This window comes from Sander lucioperca, chromosome 7 (genome assembly GCF_008315115.2).
Source record: "Sander lucioperca isolate FBNREF2018 chromosome 7, SLUC_FBN_1.2, whole genome shotgun sequence".
Taxonomy (NCBI): domain Eukaryota; kingdom Metazoa; phylum Chordata; class Actinopteri; order Perciformes; family Percidae; genus Sander; species Sander lucioperca.
The window spans coordinates 15,843,237-15,867,992 of record NC_050179.1 but is presented as its reverse complement, the minus strand read 5'-3'; the positions used below and the strand labels follow the sequence as shown (position 1 = coordinate 15,867,992).

Below are 24,756 nucleotides of genomic sequence, written 5' to 3'. Positions count from 1 at the left end.
AAAAGACCAGCATCCTGCGGTTTTTGTCTGTTATTTCTAGTGTGTAGCAGGGGAATAAGCAGCTAGTCGAGTTGGACTTCAAAAGACTGACAAGCTGGTCTAAATTTGTGTTTCAACCACTTTCTATTTGTTATTTTTTCATGAATGTAATTACTGTAACGAAATTCATTTGTGGGATGAAGCGAGATTAGATAGACGATATCCTTACTAGTGACGTTAAAACAGACGTTTTAAATAAAATGCATCAGTTATTGCGGAAAGAGAAGCTGCCGCATTTCCACTGTCGGAACTTAACACTGTGACACCCAGCGAAAGTAAACAACAAGGGCGCTTAGCTTAGCTAAGTGGCTTAGTATTTCAATTGTAATTGAGCAACAATGGCTGCAGTTCAGTGTTTGAGACAGTTTGTCAACGAGCGACTACTTGCTGCTACTGAAGAAATATTCGTCTTTGGTTTATTAAATAGTACCACATTTCCTTGGATTCCCACGGAATAAAGCGAGATCGATGTACATACTTTCTACTGGCATTACAAGTTTAGAATCAAATGAATGCCATCAGTTCAAAGCGGAAAGAAAAGCTGCCGCACTTCCACTGTCGGAACGTAACAGTGTAACACCTTGTAGAAGTAAACATCAGAAGTGCTTGTAGCTTTAACTGTATGCACGCAAACGTGAAGCTGATACTGTGGTCGTAGTACAGAAAATGATTCCAGTTATAATTAAGAAACAATGGCTGCAGTTCAGTATTTGAGACAGTTTGTCAACGAGCGACTAACTGCGGCTGCTGAAGAAATATTCGGAGTTTTTGAAAAAGCTATCGTCGAGTACGAAGAAGAGATCGATCGTCAGCGCAGACTGCTGGATGTCGTTTGGAAACCTGAAATCAAGTTACACAGGATAGGTGTGTAAAACCTTATGGTTTTTAAAAAACTAACAGGAATTTGACTCATATAGGATCCTAATGGTTTCAAAGACATAACGTTACGTGTTGTATTTATTTCTTCTATCATCACAGTAACATTAGTATACTATTACTTGCCATCTTTTTTCCCTCCAGAGCTCCCACAGCAACATGTCTGTAAGGAGGAGGATGTTCTCACTGACCAGCAGCAGCAGCAGCTCTGTATTCAGGAGAGGAACTCCAGTGTGGACCAAGAGGAGCCAGAGCCTCCACAGATTAAAGAGGAGGAACAGGAGGAACTCTGCACCAGTGAGGAGGGAGAGCAGCTTGACCTGAAGCAGGAGACTGATGCCTTTATGTTGACTCCTACTCATGGTGAAAGTGAAGACCAGACTCTGAACTTAAGTATCAGTGTGGTGGAGGAACAGCCTCTAAACTACATTTCAGTTAAAAGCTCTGTGGTACCGAAACATAACAGTGACCCCTGTCTCCTCTCTCACAACTCTCATGAAGCTGAGAGCCAAAATCAGAGTGGAGGCAAGCATGGAGACTTAGGATCAACTAGAAATACAGAGCCAGAACCAAAGAAGAGACATCACAAAAGCAACAGTCACAGTAACAATGTAAACAACTCTAACTTGTCAGGGATTCAACGTAAAACTCAAATAGGTAAAAAGTCTTTAAAATGTCACATGTGTGAGAAAGATTTCAGGAATAATTCAGAATTGCAGAAACACCTAAAAGTCCACACAAATGAGAAGCCATATTCTTGCAAAACATGTGGGAAAGATTTCAGATCTACCAATAACTTAAAAGGCCACATGAGAATCCACACAGGTGAGAAGCCATATTCTTGCAAAACATGTGGTAAATATTTCCGATCTAGCAGTCACGTGATAGGTCACATGAGAATTCACACAGGAGAGAAGCCGTATATTTGCGAAACATGTGGTAAAGCTTTCAGACTTGGTGGTCACTTGATACGCCACATGAGAATCCACACAGGTGAGAAGCCGTACCTTTGCAAGACCTGTGGGAAAGGATTCTGTTCCATTTCAGGATTGAAAAGACACATGAGAATCCACACAGGTGAGAAGCCGATTACTTGTGAAACATGTGGGAAAGATTTCAGATGTAGCAGTAACTTAAAAAGCCACATGAGATTCCACACAGGTGAGAAGCCAAACCTTTGCAAGACCTGCGGTAAAGGATTTTGTGCCTTTTCAGGGTTGAAAAGACATATGAGGATCCACACAGGTGAGAAGTCTTATACGTGCAAAACATGTGGGAGATCTTTCAGATGTATCACTAACTTAAAAAGTCACATGAAAACGCATGCGGGTGAAGAGTTGGACAACTGCAGCACAGGGGTTCCAATTGTAGTCACACCCATTCAGGTGAGAAGCTCTATAACTCGAAAACATATGGAAAATATTTCAGAATGAATAGTGACATGTTGGTTAACATGACTTCTCAGGCCAACACTGGTGAGAAACCATATTCTTGCATAACATGTTGAAGAAAACATTTTTGTTTAATTTTTAAATGTATAGGGGCAGTAAGAACTTCACCTGTATGTGCCCTTCAGGTTGAGACAGGATACATGCCACTGGGTTTATGCAGGAAACAAGCTTTGGTCAACTATTGGATACATTTAGTGGTCATGGAGATAGACACCCAACCAGGCCTGCTACAGGCCAGCTGGGAGAGGGAGAGGACATCAAAATCTAGTTTTTGCTGGACATGAGATGCAGCAGCAAGAGATTTGGGAGTATTTGGAAAGGGTTTTTTCTAGAAACACTGTTGGTAGATTTTAGACTACTTCAAATGAAGGCAAGAAATAAAAGTGCAGATTTAGTGAGTGACTTTCAAAGTTATAAGGAATATAAATATTAGATGTTAGCAGTTTAGCATCTAACCAGAAGTGCAGAAAAGCAGTAAAATGCAGAGTAAAGTACAGAAGAGAATAAACAAAATGTGGAATAAACATTAAGGTTTATGAATACGCTAGATATTAAAATGAATTGGCCAAAGAAGTGGGAAGGGAATGATACATATTCTCTTTTGTATGCAGACAACATCGTTTTACTTGTCACCTTCCAAAGACAAAATGCAGCAGATGCTCTCCTACTCTAATGAGTGGTGTAATAAATGGAGATTGTTTATTAAAACAGAAAAAAAAAATCCCTTTAGAAAACCCTCATCTACCTGCAGTACCTAGTGTAAAGATTGATTACATAAGAATTTCATAAAAGGTGATTTAAGATGATTTAATGATGAAAGATTTTTTTCAATGACATTTTTTATGTGCTCAGTTGAGATCTGATATCTTACCTTGACTGTTGAAAGTGGACGGTATGTTAATCTAGAAGAAGAAAAGTGAATCTGTCTGTGTTGTCAGACCGATATAGAAAATTATTTGTTTTTGACTGTCCTTTTAAATGTGAACAGTGCGATGCGTTGTTTAGGAAAATAAAAATTAATATTCATTTTGTAAATATGTTTCATGCTGAAAGACTGAAATGGCTGTTTACATGTGAAACATATACAGAGAAAGCTTGGGAGAAGAGAGAAATACAACTCTTTACCAAGATAATCTGTAGATATCTAATAGTTTTTCTTATGTGAACAGCTATTCGGGATACTGTTTTTGTTCTGTTTTTTTTGTTTCTGCTCTTTTTCCTTTTCCACATGCTTTGTATAAGCAAGACTGGAAGATGTATGTGAAATATTGATGTCTTGTAATCCCTTGTGGCATGACACAGAAACAAAAATAAATCTATAGTTAATTAGTCAGATAGTTATAGTGTAATTCCCTATTGCAGAGACACCTGAGAATCCACACAGATGGGAAGCCGTATACTTGCAAAACTTGGTGGTCATATTAATATATTCTTTCAATGTATCATTATATAATGGGCAACCAAATACAGCTATCATTATGAGCCAGTTAAATGTTTATGTGCCCTTTGCCATTTGTCGATACTTTACATAGTTTTAGTATATGCTAAAAAGGCAGGCAAGCATATCACAGCACAAATTGATTTCTTTTCTCCAAAGATGGTTTTACTAGAGATCACAAACCCTGCTGCACTCTAAACCTGCACCTTTTACACTTTTTTGAGATGCCCTTTTGAAGTTCTGTTAAAAGAGACATTTTCTAAGAAAGGTCTTTCCATGCCCATGAACTATCAGTGACATGTGAGACCTACAGTAAGCACAGGGTAGAGAAATTCAGACTTTCATTATGGTACAACTTCTGTTTTCATTCTTTCCTCACCAAAGAACCAAGGAAGTATTTCACCCAAACTCAGAAAAACGTTTTGGCTGGACCGCAACAGCCAAATACTGTTATATATTATATCTATACGACTACTCAGCTGCGACCAAGGACTCAATTTCCTCCACCTAAACCCGGACAAAACAAATTCTTTTATTGGACCTGAAAACTTTGTCACTGCTGTTGCTCAATTTATCACCCCGTTTCAACCATGTATCAAATCCACTACTAAGAATCTTGGTATCATCTTTGATCAGCATATGTCTTTTAACCATCATGTCACTATGCTTATTCAGTCCAGTTTTCTTTAGTTACGAAACATTGCAAAAATCCATGTTGTCTTCTTCAGATGTGGAGCTATTAATTCACACATTCTCATTCTCCTGTATTGATTATTATAATTCCCTCTACTCATGCCTCTGTCAAGCTGCTCTAAGTCATATACAACTTGTATAAAATGCAGCTGCCAGACTACTAACCAGAACAAGTCGTCGGTCTCATGTTATACCAATCCTTGCATCCCTCCATTGGCTTCTGGTGAAATTCAGAATACAGTACAAGATCCTGTTGATTACCTACAAAGCATTAACCCCCCCCCCCCCGCTACATTTCTGAGCTCCTTGTTCCTCACTCCACCACACGCCCACTCAGATCCTCAAATCTTGGTCTTTAATCCATTCCTCGCTCTAATCGCAAGACCAAAAGTGATCGTGCCTTTGCCATTTTAGCTCCAACCCTTTGGAATCTTCTCCCTCATTCTGTCAGGTCTGCTGAATCTTTGGACAGTTTTAAGCGTCTTTTAAAAACCCACCTTCTTGTAAAGGGCAACACCCACTTTATGCTGTATTTTTGTACTGTAATTCATGTTTATTCTTATTTATTTGTTCATAATTTATGTATTGCGAATGTGTGTATGAAAAACTCTGTAACTGCATGCTATGTAAATAAAGTTTTACTTACTTACTAGGTTTTGACCTAGTCTAGGACGGATTGCTGATTAAAGAGTTGTGCAAAGGAGTTTCACACAGGGGCATTAGAGATTAATAATTATGCAAATAATTTCTATCAGGTGTGAACAGATGTTTTCCTTTTGTTTAACACAGTTAGTGCAATAAAGTTTTTGGTCTTTCGAGGAGATCTGTAACTAACTGTTTTGAAAAAGGGTGTAAACAATGAAAAACTGTTAACATATTTGCAATAGAAGACTTCTGCTGTGCTAGAAGGTGATGATGACGATCAGGTCCCAGTTTTATTAGGCTAAGCGGGCTATTGAGAAAAAATACTTTTGTATTCATGAAAAAGCAACATTTCAAAGTGGCTTGTTTGGTGCATATTTTTTCATGTAGCTCTTAGTCTCTGCCCTCCTTCGCTACCAGATGGGTCTGACCCATGAGTTTGCTGAGGGGCAGAGGGAGCACTACCCCCTGGTGGCTGAAACGTGTAATTGCATTGTTTAAATGAGTGGAATAATTAGGCTAATTATATCTGGCATGACCAGATATTTTATGAATATCTTAAATAACACAAAACAACGAAATGGTGGTAGGTAATACATCAGATTTCATATACTGCTTTAGGAAAAAAAATATTACCTGGCTGACGATGGGAGCAGCAGGATGCAAAAACCGAAAGTTACTGTTGCACTAGTCTGGACATCTTGCCGTGCCAACCTTGCAATAAAGGTTTCCTAAATGCCATGTTTATACATGTGATGCCAGCTTACTAATTGATTGCGGGTTTTGTGTAGATTTGGACTTTTATACGTTTATTCCACTTTGTTTAAACGGTGAAGTGGAGAGGCCTCGTTCACCTGTTTGGAGCTGGCTGGTGAATGTGACGCCTTGCTGGATACACCGTGTCATTTACTTTTTGTGGATCCACTTTCTCAACTTGTCTTTGTCGTTTTATGGTGTGACTGCGCTTCGCTGCGTTTGGAGAGGCATCTCAACAGAATGTAGGTCCAACACTGATTGTTCACCGTTACATTTTAGTTGAATTTAAGCGTCTGTCCAAGACAGCCGTGCCACGATTGGATTTCATAAGGGCGAATTGTTAAATTGTTACAATGTAATTTAAAATCTGCTTTAAAAATAAACATATGTGTTTTGGAATATAATGTTCAGCTTCGGCAGCTTTACCTATGTGCTAAAATATATCCATAGCAACCAGTGTTGAATTGGTTATTTCCCAGTGTCCTTTGCTGAATAGTCTCAATGTCTTATTGTTTTATTTCATGTGAATACTAGTTTACTAGAGGAGTAACTTAGTATTTGAAGTAATGCAGTAATGCAGGAAGTGTGCATTTAGTTTCCATGCTTATTGTGTTTTCACAACAATGTTAGTGAGTAAATCTACTGAAATGGCCACCACACCATAACAGAGGAGTGGGATGTGTAAGATGAGAATGCAGAGGTTAACTTGTGTATTGCATAGCTGTAAAAAATCAAATGGCATCTGTACATCTTTGCTAAGCGCCAACTAGCACTTAAAGGGAGTGTCAAAGAAAAAGTATTACTGGCGAGTGTAGGGTCTAGTCTTTTTAGCCTAAAAGTCCCAAAACTCCTCCGTTAACCCCTTAAATAAATAATGAGCAGTCCCATCTACCACTGTTTTTTAATACAAAAGTATTACCTGTGAAATACCAAAATATATGGCTGTAAATTAAGATTAGTAGTTTATTAAATAGTACCACATTTCCTTGGATTCCTACGGAATAAAGCGAGATCGGTGTACATACTTTCTACTGGCATTACAAGTTTAGAATCAAATGAATGCCATCAGTTCAAAGCGGAAAGAAAAGCTGCCGCATGTAACAGTGTAACACCTTGTAGAAGTAAACAACAGAAGTGCTTGTAGCTTTAACTGTATGCACGCAAACGTGAAGCTGATACTGTGGTCGTAGTGCAGAAAATGATTCCAGTTATAATTAAGAAACAATGTCTGCAGTTCAGTTTTTGAGACAGTTTGTCAACGAGCGACTAACTGCGGCTGCTGAAGAAATATTCGGAGTTTTTGAAAAAACTATCGTCGAGTAGCCTACGAAGAAGAGATCGATCGTCAGCGCAGACTGCTGGATGTCGTTTGGAAACCTGAAATAGAGTTACACAGGATAGGTGTGTAAAAACACCTCAATGGTCTTTTAAAAACAACCAGAGTATGACTCAACAGTTTAAAGACATACGTGTTGTTACAACACAGAAAAACAATGGAGCCTTTTATACATTGTCGTTTTTCTTTAGAAATAAACAATGGACAAATAAAGTCTTTAAACGCTTCAGATGTAAAGTTATTCGCTGTCAAAGTGACGCCAAAATGAATGGCAGTCAATGGAATGCTAATGGGGGGTGATCACTTTGTAGCATCAAAATGGCGCCATAGGAGATTCGAGCTCTGAAGCGAAGCTTACCCCCTTGGTTCTGCCTGCACGATCCGTTCTGCACATGCGCAAGATAATACTGTTTTACCGAGGATACGACCAAAGCCCGTCTACAGAAAGCCGTTCCACTCCCTATTAAGCCCCATTGTACCTACTTTGGTTGCAGTTCCACCAGGGTTCCACTGGGGGTGATCACGGTCCAGTGCAAAATGAATGGGACCCTATGGAGCTAGACGGCTAAATTTGTCTCTTTCGCCTGATTGTCGTTGAGAAATCTCAGATTTGATTGTAGTTTTTGCAAGTTCAACATGGATTATAGGTCAAAAGTTGAATGAACGAGTACTTATGCCCTTTCGATTTGTTACAGGTTGAGTCGTTGTTGCCCATAACACGCTAGCATTCTGCTAATGAATGCTGATTGGTCAGTGAAGGACTGATTACGATCGGAGATCCCGCTTGACGGCATCCGAAGCAGAACCAGAATGCCAGAGTGAATATTTCGGCGTGGTCTTTAAAACATTAGCAAACCTCTTTCTAGCACGTGTATTGACAGGGAGAGTCTAATCTGTCAGCTGTGTTGTCGATGCCTCGAGAGAAAAAAGGAACTCAGAGCTTGCCGTGAAGCAGAATCTCTGGCCGTATATGTGTATGACGTCACTGACATTTTGAAAGGCTTTTTAGAACAAAAAAGCCACTTTAAAAAAATCTAACACCCAGCAGTGTGTATTTTCTTAGCCTCCCCTTTCGACATTCAAATTACTAGACAAAAAATGATATCCTGAGAAAAGTGGATTTTGAGGGGTATAGCTCCATAGAGTCCCATTCATTCTGCACTGGCCTGTGAGCGCCCCCTATATGGAACTCTGGTGGAACTGCAACCAGTTCAGAAGCCGGAAGTAACGAGAGAGTGGAACTTCTTCCCATATTAGAAATTCTTTGATACGACCAAGGGGGTAAGCTTCGCTTCAGAGCTCGAATCTCCTATGGCGCCATTTTGATGCTACAAAGCAATCACCCCCCGTTAGCATTCCATTGACTGCCATTCATTTTGGCGTCACTTTGACAGCGAATAACTTTACATCTGAAGAGTTTAAAGACTTTATTTGTCCATTGTTTATTTCTAAAGAAACACGACAATGTATAAAAGGCTCCATTACCTTGTACTTCACGTTATGGCTCCGTAGTAGACGTTTTTGTAAAAATAGGCTAACGATTGTGTCATAACCACGCGACTTACTGTCGCATAGTAGAGGAATTACCGTATAGTACAGGAGAAGCTCGCAGGCAGTTTAGACTTACATTAGCTGTTTAAGTTTAATTACTAATGTTAACTAGCATTTTAGTTAGCAATAATTAGCCTGTGTCCATGTTATCTCCTTACATATACCTACGCTCTCCGTCTCTGCTAGACTGGGAATGATTGAGATTTCTCTTGGCACAGCTACCAGAAGACTTCCAACTTTCAGACACGTTACTCACGTCACATTTACGTCGTTTCTCTCAGTTGGAGGCTGCGCAGTAACGCTCAGCGCTCACCGGAAAAGTGCTTCTAAAGGCCTTTGTCGGTACACGATCCGTTCTGCCTGCACAATCCGTTCTGCACATGCGCAAAATGTTCGCGCATGCGCGGTTGTACGAGGATTTACGGCACTGCACGATCTGTTCCACGCTTCCGGTCGACAGCCAAGCTAATGTTAGTTTAGCTAACAGCTAATTCGGCTAACCGCTAGCTGATTGTAGCGGTCTGCCGTCAGCCTCCACAGGCAAGCTAACGTTAGTTTAGCTAACGGCTCATTCGGCTAACCGCTAGCTGATTGTAGCGGTCTGCCGTTAGCCTCCACAGGCAAGCTAACATTAGTTTAGCTAACAGCTAATTCGGCTAACTGCTAGCTGAGACAGCATGTAATAACTTTAAAAGACCCTCAAAATAAAACTTGAAAATAAACGTTGACATATATAACAAACACCTAACATATATAACAGCTGTTACGTCAGTTCTACTTTACTTGTGCTCATTTAAAATACAATCACTCAATACTTGTCTTTATTGTTATTACTGTGAAGTCTTAATTTAGCTGTAGCCTGCTTTTCCCATTACGTTTGCGTTAACGTTATTTTAGACTGAATCTAGCTGTCAGCTAGCGGTTAGCCGAATTAGCTGTTAGCTAAACTAACGTTAGCTTCCCTGTGGAGGCTAGCCATAGGCTAGCGTGGAACAGATCATGCAAGTCGTATCCTCGGTAAAACAGTATTATCTTGCGCATGTGCAGAACGGATCGTGCAGGCAGAACGGATCGTGTACCGACAGCCTTCACTGGTCTCCGTCCAGAGCAACAGGATCTGTTGGTCCACTCTTATATACAGTCTATGGATACGACCTGCACGATCTGTTCCACGCTAGCCTATGGCTAGCCTCCACCGGGAAGCTAACGTTAGTTTAGCTAACAGCTAATTCGGCTAACCGCTAGTGACAGCTAGATTCAGTCTAAAATAACGTTAACTCAAACTTAATGGGAAAAGCAGGCTACAGCTAAATTAAGACTTCACAGTAATAACAATACAGACAAGTATTGAGTGATTGTATTTTAAATGAGCACAAGTAAAGTAGAACTGACGTAACAGCTGTTATATATGTTACGTGTTTGTTATATATGTCAACGTTTATTTTCACATTTTATTTTGAGGGTCTTTTAAAGTTATTACATGCTGTCTCAGCTAGCAGTTAGCCGAATTAGCTGTTAGCTAAACTAACGTTAGCTTGCCTGTGGAGGCTAACGGCAGACCGCTACAATCAGCTAGCGGGTAGCCGAATGAGCCGTTAGCTAAACTAACGTTAGCTTGCCTGTGGAGGCTAACGGCAGACCGGTACAATCAGCTAGCGGTTAGCTGAATTAGCTGTTAGCTAAACTAACGTTAGCTTGGCTGTCGACCGGAAGCGTGGAACGGATCGTGCAGTGACGTAAATCCTCGTACAACCGCGCATGCGCGAACATTTTGCGCATGTGCAGAACGGATCGTGTACCGACAGTAGCTTTGGTAGCGCTTGTAGCTAGTTGCATGCCCAAATAGCTGGACGACTAACTATATCAAAGTCATAGTGTAAGTGCAGATAATTATTTCAATTGTAGCCTAATTGAGCAAAAATGGCTGCAGTTCAGTATTTGAGACAGTTTGTCAACGAGCGACTAACTGCGGCTGCTGAAGAAATATTCGGAGTTTTTGAAAAAGCTATCGTCGAGTACGAAGAAGAGATCGATCGTCAGCGCAGACTGCTGGATATCGTTTGGAAACCTGAAATCAAGTTACACAGGATAGGTGTGTAAAACCTCGATGATCTTTTTAAAAACGATCAGAGGAGTATGACTCATATAGGATTCGAATGGTTTAAAGACTAGCTACGTGTTGTATTTAATTGCTCAATGTCCGTTCTTCTACCATCACAGTAATAATAATAATAATGCATTTTATTTACCGTGGTAAAGTTGGTTTTATATTGGACATTGGATATTCGACACATTCGAAAAATCTATTATGCGGCTTGCCATTTTGACCTATTCATGTCAAAATACTTCTGATTAACTCAGCTAACCCCCCTACACATAACACAAAGCTTCTTTTTTCAAGAAACCCATCCTTTGATTTTAAAAATATTTTTTAATATTAAAAAACGCTATAAATCTATTATGCGGCTTTACCTTTTGACCTATTCATGTCAAACCACTTTTGGTGAACTCCGCTAACTCCCCTACACATTGCACAAAGCTTCTTTTCTCAAAAAAACATCCTTTGATTTTTTAAAAATATTTTTTCATTATTTTTATTATTTTATTTTATCTTTGTAGACCCAATTTGACTCATGCAGAAGATGGTTCCAAGATCTCTGCACTCCAGCAACCGGAATGGTACATGTTCCAGAAGAATTGTTTCAATGTACACTGTGTGAAAAACAATAAATAACTAGAACTGCAAGCAGTTATGACAGGGTCGTGAGTATCCCCCGACGACTCCGGGAGCGCGTGAAAGTGGGACCCGAAGTGTAACGGTGAGGAGGCAAACGTCAGTAAATATCGACGTGTGAGCCGCAAGGTCTGTGGTACGTTGCCGTTGCAACTATCCCATTAACATTGATTGAGTAGAAGGGCCGAAAATGGTCTACGTTGGCTACAGCGCCCCTTAATGGCCGAGTCTTCTTAAAATGTGTGGGGGACCCCCAGAGGGTCATGGCAAACTAGGACCTAAAGTTTCGTGTTGGTAGCATTTATTTTGGTTGAGATATGTCAAAGTTGGCGTTTTCATAGTTACCTACAAAAATTTGTTTGTACGTAATTTGCACAATTTTTGTCTAATAAAAATTCTATAAAATTGAAGGATGGGTTTTTTGAGAAAAAAAAGCTTTGTGCAATGTGTAGGGGAGTTAGCTGAGTTCACCGAAAGTGGTTTTACATGAATAGGTCAAAAGGTCAATCCGCATAATCGATTTATAGCATTTTTTTACATTAAAAATATATATAAAATCAAAGGATGGGTTTTTTGATAAAAGAAGCTTTGTGTTATGTGTAGGGGGGTTAGCTGAGTTCATCAGAAGTGGTTTGACATGAATAGGTCAAAAGGTCAGGCCACATAATAGATTTTTCGAATGTGTCGAAAATCCAATGTCCAATATAAAACCAACTTTACCACGGTATTTTATTTATATAACGCTTTTTGCAACACTCAAATACACTTTACAGAGTTTTTAAAAGGAAATAAAGGTGGGGAGGTTGTCAGTCAGGGTACTGTAGATGATGTTAATTTTTGTTTGAAAGAATTAAAGGAAAGAGTTGCACTTGTTGACTGTGAAGGATTCAGAGGTGTTGTCACTGGGTTTGAGAAGTTTGATTATTGCGGATAAGAGAGTCTTGGGGTTGTTGGAGCCAACGTGTATGAGCTTTAAGTAGTAGGATGACTGGGCTGTGATGGAGAAGAAGTGGCAACAAAAACTGTCCCGTTAGTTTTGTCCTGTACACTGTCCTGTGACTCCCATGACTGTCCCGGGACAGTCAGACACTGTCCTGTACACTGTTCTGTGACTCTGAGACACTGTGCTGTGACTCCATGACTGTCCCTGTGACTCCCAGGACAGTGTACAGGACACTACTAACAGGACAGGACAGTTTTTGCTGCTGCTGCTGTGATGAGAGCGTCTTTGTATTGCTGGAGGTAGTCTGTGTAGGCTTGGAGATGCACTGTTAAACCAGTTTCTTGGAAAGTCTTTCAAGCTGGCGCTTACAGGATTTCATATGGTGGAGTTCAGGAGTATACCAGGGAGCAGAGTGTGTGAATGTGACCGTTTTGGTTTTGATGGGAGCCAGCTGATCAAGACAGGAGGAGAGTGTGTCATTATAATAATTGACCAGATTTGAGAGATTATCAATCAGTGGTGGAGGGCAGGCAGATATTTTACTGGTTAGGGAGGCTGAGAGGGCCGAGGGGGAGAGAGATTTGAGATTCCTCGAGGATATTTTGCGTTTTTTTATCCTATTACCTTTCATATTTTTTCCCCTCCAGAGCTCCCACAGCAACATGTCTGTAAGGAGGAGGAGGATCTCGCTGACCACCAGCAGCAGCTCTGTATTCAGGAGAGGAACTCCAGTGTGGACCAAGAGGAGCCAGAGCCTCCACAGATTAAAGAGGAGGAACAGGAGGAACCCTGCACCAGTGAGGAGGGAGAGCAGCTTGTACTGAAGCAGGAGACTGATGCCTTTATGTTGACTCCTACTCATGGTGAAAGTGAAGACCAGACTCTGACCTTGTGTAAAAGATTCACTGATACATTGAACGGTCATAAAAGAACCCACACAGGTGAGAAGCTGTATTCTTGCGAAACATGTGGGAAAAGATTCAATTACCTATCATCTTTGAACTATCATAGAAGAACCCATACAGGTGTGAAGCTGTTTTCTTGTGAAACATGTGGGAGATACTTGAGTTCGTTATCATCATTGAACTATCATATGAAAACCCATACAGGTGAGAAACCATATTCTTGCCAAACATGTGGGAAATGTTTCCGAGCCAGCAGTCACTTAATAGGTCACATGAGAACGCACACAGGTGAGAGGCCGAACCTTTGCAAGACCTGCGGGAAAAGATTCAGTGACATTTCAGCCCTTAAAAGGCATATGAGAATCCACACGAGAAGCCGTATATTTGCAAGACATGTGGGAAAGATTTCAGATCTAGCTGTACCTTAAAAGGCCACATGAGAATGCACACGGGTGAAAAGTTGTACAACTGCAGCACAGAGGTTCCAGTTGTCACAGCCATACATGTGGGAAGCTGTATAATTCGAGAACATGTAGAAAATATTTCAGAATGAATAGTGGCTTGTTGGTTAACATAAGAAGAGCCCACACAAGTGAGAAACCATATTCTTGCATCTATCTGTGTATCATAATCTGTGATTGCAAAGGACAAAGGCCATGCTGGCTTACAATATATGGACTAAATCAAAATCGCATATTTTTATGATGATAAAAACTGAATATGGTACGGAGAATTATGTTGCTTATAATTTCTCTAAGAAAAACAAAGATCTGTATGTGCTCAGTTGAGATCGGATATACCTTAGACCAGGGGTCTTCAACGTTTTTTAGGTCAAGGACCCCTTAACTGAAGTAGAGACTGAGCAGGGGGCCCTTTCTATATATTGTATAACATTTTGCGTATTAAGCTGGGCCCACAGTAACGTGTAGGGCGACCTAACGTCTTTTTACATACCTTTATAGAGCATAAGCTATTAAAATAATAATTTTTGGCATGATTTTATAAAGCATGTTTTAATGTAAAACATACATGTGGCACAGTCAAGGGCGTAACTTTGATTCAACATTGGGGGGGTTGAGATCTCCACTTTAGAGCAAAATTATAATTTTGAGCATATCAAACACTTCATTTCCTCCATTCTGGTTAATTTTTCTGCAACAATTTGTGAATTTTCTGCATCAATTTATGGTGCAAATGTCTTTATATATGTATAGGAAATTATAATAGGTTTTTTGGGGGGTTGCACTGGCCAGTTTGGATTATTGGGGGGGTTGCAACCCCCCCAACCAACCCCCCTGTAAATTACGCCTAAGGGCACAGTGAATCCTCATTACCTGTATCTGTGGATGGCTACCTGTTACCTTACCTCAGCTTATTTGTGGAAAAAAATTGTTATTGATGCTAGCCTATAGGTCACTAAGGTAGCCATTCACAGATACAGGTAATGAGGATTCACTGTGCCCATAGGCGTAATTTACAGGGGGGTTATATTTACTAATAATATGTCGTATTCATGTTAAGACATTTTTTATTTATTTTTTAACCTTTAAAACCTTGTTTTCTAGCTCGATGCTTTGTTTTGTAAGATAAAACTGGATATTGATTTTGTAAATATGGATCATGCACAAAGACTGAGGTGGCTGTTTACATGTGAAACATATAAATTAGACAGTAATGTGGAGAAAGCCTGGGAGAAGAGAATAAAGCTCTTTGTATTATTCCGTTTCCCCATGCTTTGTATACTCAAGACTGGAAGATGTATGTAAAATAGTGATGTCTTGTAATCCCAATGTGGGATGGGACAGATGTTTGGCATGACACAGAAACAAAAATAAATGAATGAGTATGAGCAATATGAACAGTATTAAAGTATTAACAGTCGTACGAATATGCCAATATATAAACCGTAGAAGAAAGCAGTGCCGTGAGTATGGAAAATGGCCCTACGTAAACATGAGTTTATGTTTGTTTTTATTTTAGGTTTTTTTTGTGGCATTTTGGCCTTTAATGGATAGGATAGTTGCAGCCAGGAAAGTGGGGAGAGCGAGGGGGATAACACGTGCAGCAAAGGGCCACAGGTCGGATTCAAACCCTGTGACTGAGCCTTTGCGCGGGCGCTCTACCAGGTGAGTTACCAAGGCGCCCCACGAATTTAAGGTTTTAATCGCAAGTTTCAAGTCTTCTTCAATACAGCAAGATGTTCATGTTGTAAATTATATTGCCATATATTTTAAAATTGATGATAAAGCAGTTTATACTTTAAGGGTATGGCTACAGGCCGACCTGCCAATCATGACAGAGGCCTAGCAATGCTAACCGTTGGTCTCTGTACATTAAAATAGCTGTGGACTTTTTTAGTTCACCTACCTTTTTATCATTTTATTTTACCTATATATAAACAATATAAATGTCTTATTTACTCTAAACTGACGTGTGGAAAGTGCTGCCAGTCTCCCTAGTTACTTTGGACCTTTTGTAAATGAATAGGTGCTGCCAGAGAATGTCTAATAAGGGGAGAACTTCCGGCTTCTGAACTGGTTGCAGTTTCACTTTGGTTCCATATGAGGGCGCTCACGGGCGAGTGCAGAATGAATGGCGGTCTATGGAAAAATACCCCTCGAAATCCACTTTTCTCAGGATATCATTTTTTGTCTAGTAATTAGAATGTTGCATTCAAAGGGGAGGAAAAGAAAATACACACTGCTGGGTGTTAGATTTTTTTTAAAGTCGCTTTTTTGTTCTAAAAAGCCTTTTAAAATGTAAATGACGTCATACACATCGTACGGCCAGAGATACTGCTTTACGGCAAGCTAGGGAGTGAACAGGCTCTCCGTAGACGCCGGGCTCTGACATAGGCCATGGTGATTCACAAGTTCTTTCAGTTGGCAATAAGATAAGTTGGGCATTAGATTCCTTTTTAAAGATGGATAAATATAAGTGTAGGGGAGTAAGTTATGTTTTGAAAAGAATGACAGCAGTTAAAAGCCGAGAAAAGGAACTTAGCTAGTGTGACACCCAGCGGAAGTAAACAACAGTAGCGCCTCTTTAGTAGCGCTTGTAGCTAGTTGCATGCCCAAATAGCGGGACGACTAACTATATCAAAGTCATAGTGTAAGTGCAGATAATTATTTCACTTGTAGCAAAAATGGCTGCAGTTCAGTATTTGAGACAGTTTGTCAACGAGCGACTAACTGCGGCTGCTGAAGAAATATTCGGAGTTTTTGAAAAAGCTATCGTCGAGTACGAAGAAGAGATCGATCGTCAGCGCAGACTGCTGGATGTCGTTTGGAAACCTGAAATCAAGTTACACAGGATAGGTGTGTAAAACCTCGATGATCTTTTTAAAAACGATCAGAGGAGTATGACTCATATAGGATTCGAATGGTTTAAAGACTAGCTACGTGTTGTATTTAATTGCTCAATGTCCGTTCTTCTACCATCACAGTAATAATAATAATAATGCATTTTATTTATATAGCGCTTTTTGCAACACTCAAAGACACTTTACAGAGTTTTTAAAAGGAAATAAAGGTGGGGAGGTTGTCAGTCAGGGTACTGTAGATGATGTTAATTTTTGTTTGAAAGAATTAAAGGAAAGAGTTGCACTTGTTGACTGTGAAGGATTCAGAGGTGTTGTCACTGGGTTTGAGAAGTTTGATTATTGCGGATAAGAGAGTCTTGGGGTTGTTGGAGCCAACGTGTATGAGCTTTAAGTAGTAGGATGACTGGGCTGTGATGGAGAAGCAGTGGTAGCAAAAACTGTCCCGTTAGTTTTGTCCTGTACACTGTCCTGTGACTCCCATGACTGTCCCGGGACAGTCAGACACTGTCCTGTACACTGTTCTGTGACTCTGAGACACTGTGCTGTGACTCCATGACTGTCCCTGTGACTCCCAGGACAGTGTACAGGACACTACTAACAGGACAGGACAGTTTTTGCTGCTGTGATGAGAGCGTCTTTGTATTGCTGGAGGTAGTCTGTGTAGGCTTGGAGATGCACTGTTAAACCAGTTTCTTGGAAAGTCTTTCAAGCTGGCGCTTACAGGATTTCATATGGTGGAGTTCAGGAGTATACCAGGGAGCAGAGTGTGTGAATGTGACCGTTTTGGTTTTGATGGGAGCCAGCTGATCAAGACAGGAGGAGAGTGTGTCATTATAATAATTGACCAGATTTGAGAGATTATCAATCAGTGGTGGAGGGCAGGCAGATATTTTACTGGTTAGGGAGGCTGAGAGGGCCGAGGGGGAGAGAGATTTGAGATTCCTCGAGGATATTTTGCATTTATCTTTTTTTTTTTTTTTTATCCTATTACCTTTCATATTTTTTCCCCTCCAGAGCTCCCACAGCAACATGTCTGTAAGGAGGAGGAGGTTCTCACTGACCAGCAGCAGCAGCTCTGTATTCAGGAGAGGAACTCCAGTGTGGACCAAGAGGAGCCAGAGCCTCCACAGATTAAAGAGGAGGAACAGGAGGAACTCTGCACCAGTGAGGAGGGAGAGCAGCTTGTACTGAAGCAGGAGACTGATGCCTTTATGTTGACTCCTACTCATGGTGAAAGTGAAGACCAGACTCTGACCTTGTGTAAAAGATTCACTGATACATTGAACGGTCATAAAAGAACCCACACAGGTGAGAAGCTGTATTCTTGCGAAACATGTGGGAAAAGATTCAATTACCTATCATCTTTGAACTATCATATAAGAACCCATACAGGTGTGAAGCTGTTTTCTTGCGAAACATGTGGGAGATACTTGAGTTCAATATCATCATTGAAGATTCATATGAGAACCCATACGGGTGAGAATCCATATCCTTGCCAAACATGTGGGAAAAGATTTCCTCAGGTGTCATCATTGAACTATCATATGAAAACCCATACAGGTGAGAAACCATATTCTTGCCAAACTTGTGGGAAATGTTTCCGAGCCAGCAGTCACTTAATAGGTCACATGAGAATGCACACAGGTGAGAGGCCGAACCTTTGCAAGACCTGCGGCAAAGGATTTTGTGCCATTTCAGGTTTGAAAAGACATATGAGAATCCACACAGGTGAGAAGTCTTATACGTGCAAAACATGTGGGAAAGCTTTCAGATGTAGCAGTAACTTAAGAAGCCATATGAGAATCCACACCGGTGAGAAGTCTTATACTTGCCAACCATGTGGGAGATCTTTCAGATGCATCGGGCACTTAAGAGGCCACATGAGATCGCACACGGTTGAGAGGTTGAACAACTGCAGCACAGAGGTCCCAGTTGTTGCACCCATTCAGGTCAGAAGCTCTATAATTCAAAAACACATGGAAGATATTTCAGAAAACTAGTTTTTTTTTATGTATGGTGGCAGTAAGAACTTCACCTGCATGTGCCCATCAGGTTGAGACACTGGGTTTATGCAGGAAACAAGCTTTGGTCAACTATTGGATACATTTAGTGGTCATGGAGATAGACACCCAACCAGGCCTGCTACAGAGAGCTGGGAGAGGGAGAGGACATCAAAATCAAGATTGTGCTGGACAGGAGATGCAGCAGCAAGAGATTTGGGAGTATTTGGAAAGGGTTTTTTCCAGAAACACTGTTTTACATTGTATGTGTGTATGTTAAGGGATAGGGGGGTAAGAAAAAGGGCCAAATCTGTGATGTGTAATGTTGTTAATCTTGTGCCTTTCTCACAAAAAAATGGATCCAAAACAAAATATATGGACTAAAATTGCAAATTTTTATGGTGATGAAAACTGAATATGGTACGGAGAATTATGTTGTTTATAATTTGTCTAAAAAGCAAAGATCTGTATGTGCTCAGTTGAGATCTGGTATCTTACCTTAGACTGTTAAAAGTGGACGGTATGTTAATTAGAAGAAGAAAAGATGAACTGTCCAATGTGTTGTCTAAACGATATAGAAAATTAGTTCCATTTGTTTTCCACTGTCCCTTTTATCGGGAACAGCGCAATGCAAGTAAGATATAATGAGATAATGATTTTATAAATATGGATCATGCACAAAGACTGAGGTGGCTGTTTACATGTGAAACATAAATTAGCCAGTAATGTCGAGAAAGCCTGGGAGAAGAAAAAAAAGCTCTTTTTTCCCCCACATGCTTTGTATATGCATGACCAAAGATGTATGTAAAATAGTGATGTAATCCCATGTGGGATGGGACAAATGTTTGGCAGAACATAGAAACAATAATAAATGAATGAGTGAATCCAGTATGAACAGTATTAACAGTTGTATGAATATGCTATGTACAGTAGAAGTAAGCAGGGCAGTAAGTGTAAACAAATAGTGCAGAAAGTGTAAGTACAGGTTGTGCTAAAAGTAAACATAAACAGAATAAATGCTGGAGCTATGATGTGAACAGGTGTATACACTATAGATACAGTATGTACAATATAGACAGTGGTATGAATATGAATACCAAAGGAAGGTGATCAGACTCTGAACATGTATCAATGATGAAAATTGTGCAGGAGGAAAAACCTCTAAACTATATTTCTGTTAAAATTTCTGCTCTGCCGAAACATAACCGTGACCCCCGTCTCCTCTCTCACAACTCTAAAAGAGTAGTTAAATTGTGCCACGTGTGGCAAATATTTTAAGTTCAATTCATTATTGTAGTGACACAAGAAATAAGTCTGCACAGATAAGAAGCCCTATTCTTGCAAAACGTGGCAGATGTAGCAGTAACTTGACTACAACTAGTCAACATGAGAATTTTTATAATTTAATTTATACTCTTTATTGATTCCCCAATAGGAAATTACAATTTACCCTCTGTTATTACACACAGGCCTGAAATACACACACATGCTCAGGTCCTTTACATGCACTAATAGAGAGATGTCAGAGTGAGTGGGCTGCAACTGCTGAACAGGCCCCGTAATAGAAGACCCTTAGAATCCACACGGGCACAAGACCTGTGGGAAAAGTGTCAGTGATAGATCAGTATTGAATCGTCATAAAAGAACCCACGCAGGTGAGATGCCATATTCATGCAAAACGTGGGAAAGGTTTCAAAAGTAGTGGTGACTTGACAGTCCACATGAGAATGCACACAGGTAAGAAGTCGTAAAACAAGGGAGAGCTTTCAGGCGTATAATTATTTGAAGGTCTACATGAGAAGAGCCCACACTGGTGAAAAGCCGCCCTTCTAGAGTATACAGACAAGATTTACATTTAAACTCACAAGTCAGGAGCCACATGATTGCAGCACGTGAAGAACAAATCACGTACGTACGTAAAACACTTGATCAATAAGAAACCAGCAAGCTGAAACTGCTGTGGAGATGTGTTCACCAAACGACACTTCTGCAGTAACTACATCTATGTAACTGAATATTTCCCACAACGATAAGATGTTCGTGTAAAGTTTCTCTTCATACTGTAGCCTATGTCTGTATTTATTGTATGTCTGTTAATATGGGGTGCCGTTTGTAAAGCGGCTCACGCTGAAAATAACAGCAACATTTTGTCACATTTAGCTTCAAACAATGTTTAAAAAACTGGGATGAATTTTTGAAGGTCACTTTTTAGCACATTTACAACAATATTTGTCAACTTAGAGATATTTTAAATAGTTAAATCTAAATATTAAATGTTACACCTAAATGTTAAATCTAAATGCTAAATCTAAATCTAAATGTTAAATCTAAATCTAGATGTTAAATCTAAATATTAAATCTAAATCTAAATGCTAAATTTAAATCTAATTGTTAAATCTAAATGTTAAATGTAAATGATAAATCTAAATCTAAATGTTAAATCTAAATATTAAATCTAAATCTAAATGTTGAATCTAAATGTTTCGGGTGAAACTAAATATTTAACTAATATGCAAATTCAAAATGCCGGTAACCGGAAGTGCCAAAATAAAAGGTGTGTTTATATTGTCAAATAACGAATAAAAACCATCTCATCCGGGGAAATGGACTCTTGGACATGGATTATCGTGATAATAACTACCTAAAATAATAAACACGTTTGGAGAAACTATTTGAAGAGTAGGCTACTTTGAGTTTTTAGTGTCACTTTTATGAAGGGTGCGGGACTTATGACCTGTAGCCATAATAGCCAGCCACCGAGGGGGCTCACTTTGACTGATCTGTCATGTTCGCTTGCATGAAGGTCAGCAAGAGCCTTTCCCCGCCCGCCCCTGACCAGGTACGGTACTGTCGGTCATGGTCGCTCTGCGAAAATGTCCAACGAATCGGCGTTAGCCGAGAACATCGGCAGAGCCGTCCTGGCGGCTATACAAAATATTTCAACAGCGACAGCAACCGCCTCAGGGCCACCACAGCCACAGGCCACCTCGGTAAGTATGTTTTCCAAATCACGTAGCATTGGATTCTTGTCAAGGCTAACTTAACTAAACTAGCTAATGGTAGCCAGTAGAGATTTGCTACTAGCACCAATGCACTTTATGTGTAGCATTTGTTTCTATAAACCGTAACACTCACACCGGTTACGTGACGCAGTGGGATGAACTCATGAGTAAATGTGAGTTCAAGATTATGTGAAGATGTTCTGAGCAGCAAAGCATGAATTATATAATTTAGCGTTACAGCTAACGGAGGCTACTTGTCACCCCTCAGGCCCACAAATGACACTGTAAATTGTTGGTGAAATGGAAATCTGCCTCTGTCCTCAGTCAGACATCTCACCTTGGCTTACCTGCTGGCCTTTACTCACAAGATAAAACCGTTCTCTGCTTGGCTAGAGAGAGAGTAATGCTGATGGAGGACAGAGGCAGTCACAATGATAAAGACATTTCATTTAATGTGAATAAGGTACCAGAGTCAGAGTGCATACTGTAAAAAAGCATAAAATGTATCTCTCTTTGTTTCCTTTGCCAATCTCAACCCTGGTTTTTGACTGCTGGGCATATAAACATTAAAAACACATGAAATATAATGTTGCTAATATTTTGCTAATGTCTCTTCAGGCTCCCACCACCTACAATAACACACCGGGGCCAGCCACACCCACCACCTCCACTGGGACATCATACCGCTCGGTATACTTTCATACTCATGTAACCTAGCTGGCTGTTTGTTGGTTTTTTAATTTGTGTGGTGTAATGTTTCGGCATTAGTTCCAATCATGGTGGCATATTTTACACACCACCAGTGTTTTGATTTAATAAAGGATTGCGAGGGAGCTGGCTGGGGATAGGATGGCGAGGGAGCTATAGGATGGCGAGGGAGCTAGCTGGGGATAGGATGGCGAGGGAGCTATAGGATGGCGAGGGAGCTAGCTGGAGATAGGATGGCGAGGGAGCTGGCTGGGGATAGGATGGCGAGGGAGATGGCTGGGGATAGGATGGCGAGGGAGCTATAGGATGGCGAGGGAGCTAGCTGGAGATAGGATGGCGAGGGAGCTGGCTGGGGATAGGATGGCGAGGGAGCTGGCTGGGGATAGGATGGCGAGGGAGCTGGCTGGGTATAGGATGGCAAGGGAGCTATAGGATGGTGAGGGAGCTAGCTTGGGATAGGGTGGCGAGGGAGCTGGCGATGGAGCTGGCTGGGGATAGGATGGCGAGGGAGCTGGCGAGGGAGCTGGCTGGGGATAGGATGCCGAGTGAGCTGGCTGGGGATAGGATGGCGAGGGAGTTGGCTGGGGATAGGATGGCGAGGAAGCTGGCTAGGGAGCTGGCTGGGTATAGGATGGCGAGGGAGCTATAGGATGGCTAGGGAGCTGGCTGGGGATAGGATGGCAAGGGAGCTTTAGGATGTTGAGGGAGCTAGCTTGGGATAGGATGGAGAGAGAGCTGGCTGGGGATAGAATGGTGAGGGAGCTGGCTGGGGAAAGGATGGCGAGGGAGTTGGCTGGGGATAGGATGGCGAGGGAGCTGGCTGGGGATAGGATGTCGAGGGAGCTATAGGATGGTGAGGGAGCTGGCTGGGGATAGGATGGCGAGGGAGCTGGCTGGAGATAGGATGGCGAGGGAGCTGGCTGGGGATAGGATGGCGAGGGAGCTATAGGATGGTGAGGGAGCTGGCTGGGGATAGGATGGCGAGGGAGCTATAGGATGGCGAGGGAGCTAGCTGGAGATAGGATGGCGAGGGAGCTGGCTGGGGATAGGATGGCGAGGGAGCTGGCTGGGGATAGGATGATGAGGGAGCTATAGGATGGCAAGGGAGCTTGCTGGAGATAGGATGGCGAGGGAGTTGGCTGGGGATAGGATGGCGAGGGAGTTGGCGAGAGAGCTGGCTGGGAATAGGATGGCCAGGGAGCTGGCGAGGGACCTGGCTGGGGATAGGATGCCGAGGGAGTTGGCTGGGGATACGATGGTGAGGGAGCTATAGGATGGCAAGGGAGCTGCCTGGGGATAGGATTGTGAGGGAGCTTTAGGATGGCGAGGGAGCTGGCTGTGGATAGGATGGTGAGGGACCTATAGGATGTCAAGAGACGTGGCTGGTTATAGGATGTTGAGGGAGCTATCTTGGGATAGGGTGGCGAGGGAGCTGGCTGGGGATAGGATTGCAAGGGAGCTATAGGATGGTGAGCGAGCTAGCTTGGAATAGGATGGCGAGGGAGCTAGCTGGGGATCGGATGGCGAGGGAGCTGGCTGGGGATAGGATGCCGAGTGAGCTGGCTGGGGATAGGATGGCGAGGGAACTGGCTGGGGATAGGATGGCGAGGGAGCTATAGGATGGCGTGTGAGCTAGCTGGAGATAGGATGGCGAGGGAGCTGGCTGGGGATAGGATGGCGAGGGAGCTATAGGATTGCAAGGGAGCTTGCTGGAGATAGGATGGCGAGGGAGCTGCCTGGGGATAGGATGGCGAGTGAGCTGGCTGTGTATAGGATGGCAAGGGAGCTATAGGATGGTGAGGGAGCTGGCTGGGGACAGCATGGCAAGGGAGCTTTAGGATGGTGAAGGAGCTAGCTTGGGATATGATGGAGAGGGAGCTGGCTTTGGATAGGATGGCGAGGGACTTGACTGGGGATAGGATGGCGAGGGAGCTGGCTGGGGATAGGATGGCGAGGGAGCTGGATGGCGAGTGAGTTGGCTGGGGATAGGATGGCGAGGGCGCTGGCTGGGGATAGGATGGCGAGGGATTTGGCTGGGGATAGGATGGTGAGGTAGCTGGCTGGGTATAGGATGGTGAGGGAGCTCTGTGGATAGGATGGCGAGTGAGCTGGCTGGTTATAGGATTGCAAGGGAGCTATAGGATGGTGAGCTGGCTGGGGATAGGATGGCGAGGGAGCTGGCTGGGGATAGGATGGCAAGGGAGCTTTAGGATGGTGAGGGAGGTAGCTCGGGATAGGATGGCGAGGGAGCTGGCTGGGGATAGGATGGCAAGGGAGCTTTAGGATGGTGAGGGAGTTAGCTCGGGATAGGATGGAGAGGGAGCTGGCGTGGGAGCTGGCTGGGGATAGGATGCCGAGGG

At 41.9% G+C, this 24,756-nt stretch overlaps 1 protein-coding gene and 1 pseudogene across 1 annotated transcript; both read left to right on the top strand.

The window, feature by feature from the left end:
* Positions 1–329: 329 nt before the first annotated feature.
* Positions 330–14,426, top strand: LOC116063070 (annotated as a pseudogene).
* Positions 10,597–18,763, top strand: LOC116063072 (zinc finger protein 664-like). The gene is made up of 3 exons (XM_031317933.1): positions 10,597–10,702; positions 16,510–16,681; positions 17,701–18,763. Exons 2-3 carry the CDS (start codon positions 16,510–16,512, stop codon positions 18,684–18,686), a joined length of 1,158 nt encoding a protein of 385 aa, XP_031173793.1. The 5' UTR covers positions 10,597–10,702; the 3' UTR covers positions 18,687–18,763.
* Positions 18,764–24,756: the final 5,993 nt, after the last annotated feature.

Excerpts from the sequence above, each read along its gene's own strand:
- LOC116063072 (XM_031317933.1), top strand. The coding sequence starts at position 16,510 with ATGGCTGCAGTTCAGTATTTGAGACAGTTTGTCAACGAGCGACTAACT. Across the intron at positions 16,682-17,700 it reads AATCAAGTTACACAGGATAG|AGCTCCCACAGCAACATGTC; the intron begins GTGTGTAAAACC and ends TTTCCCCTCCAG.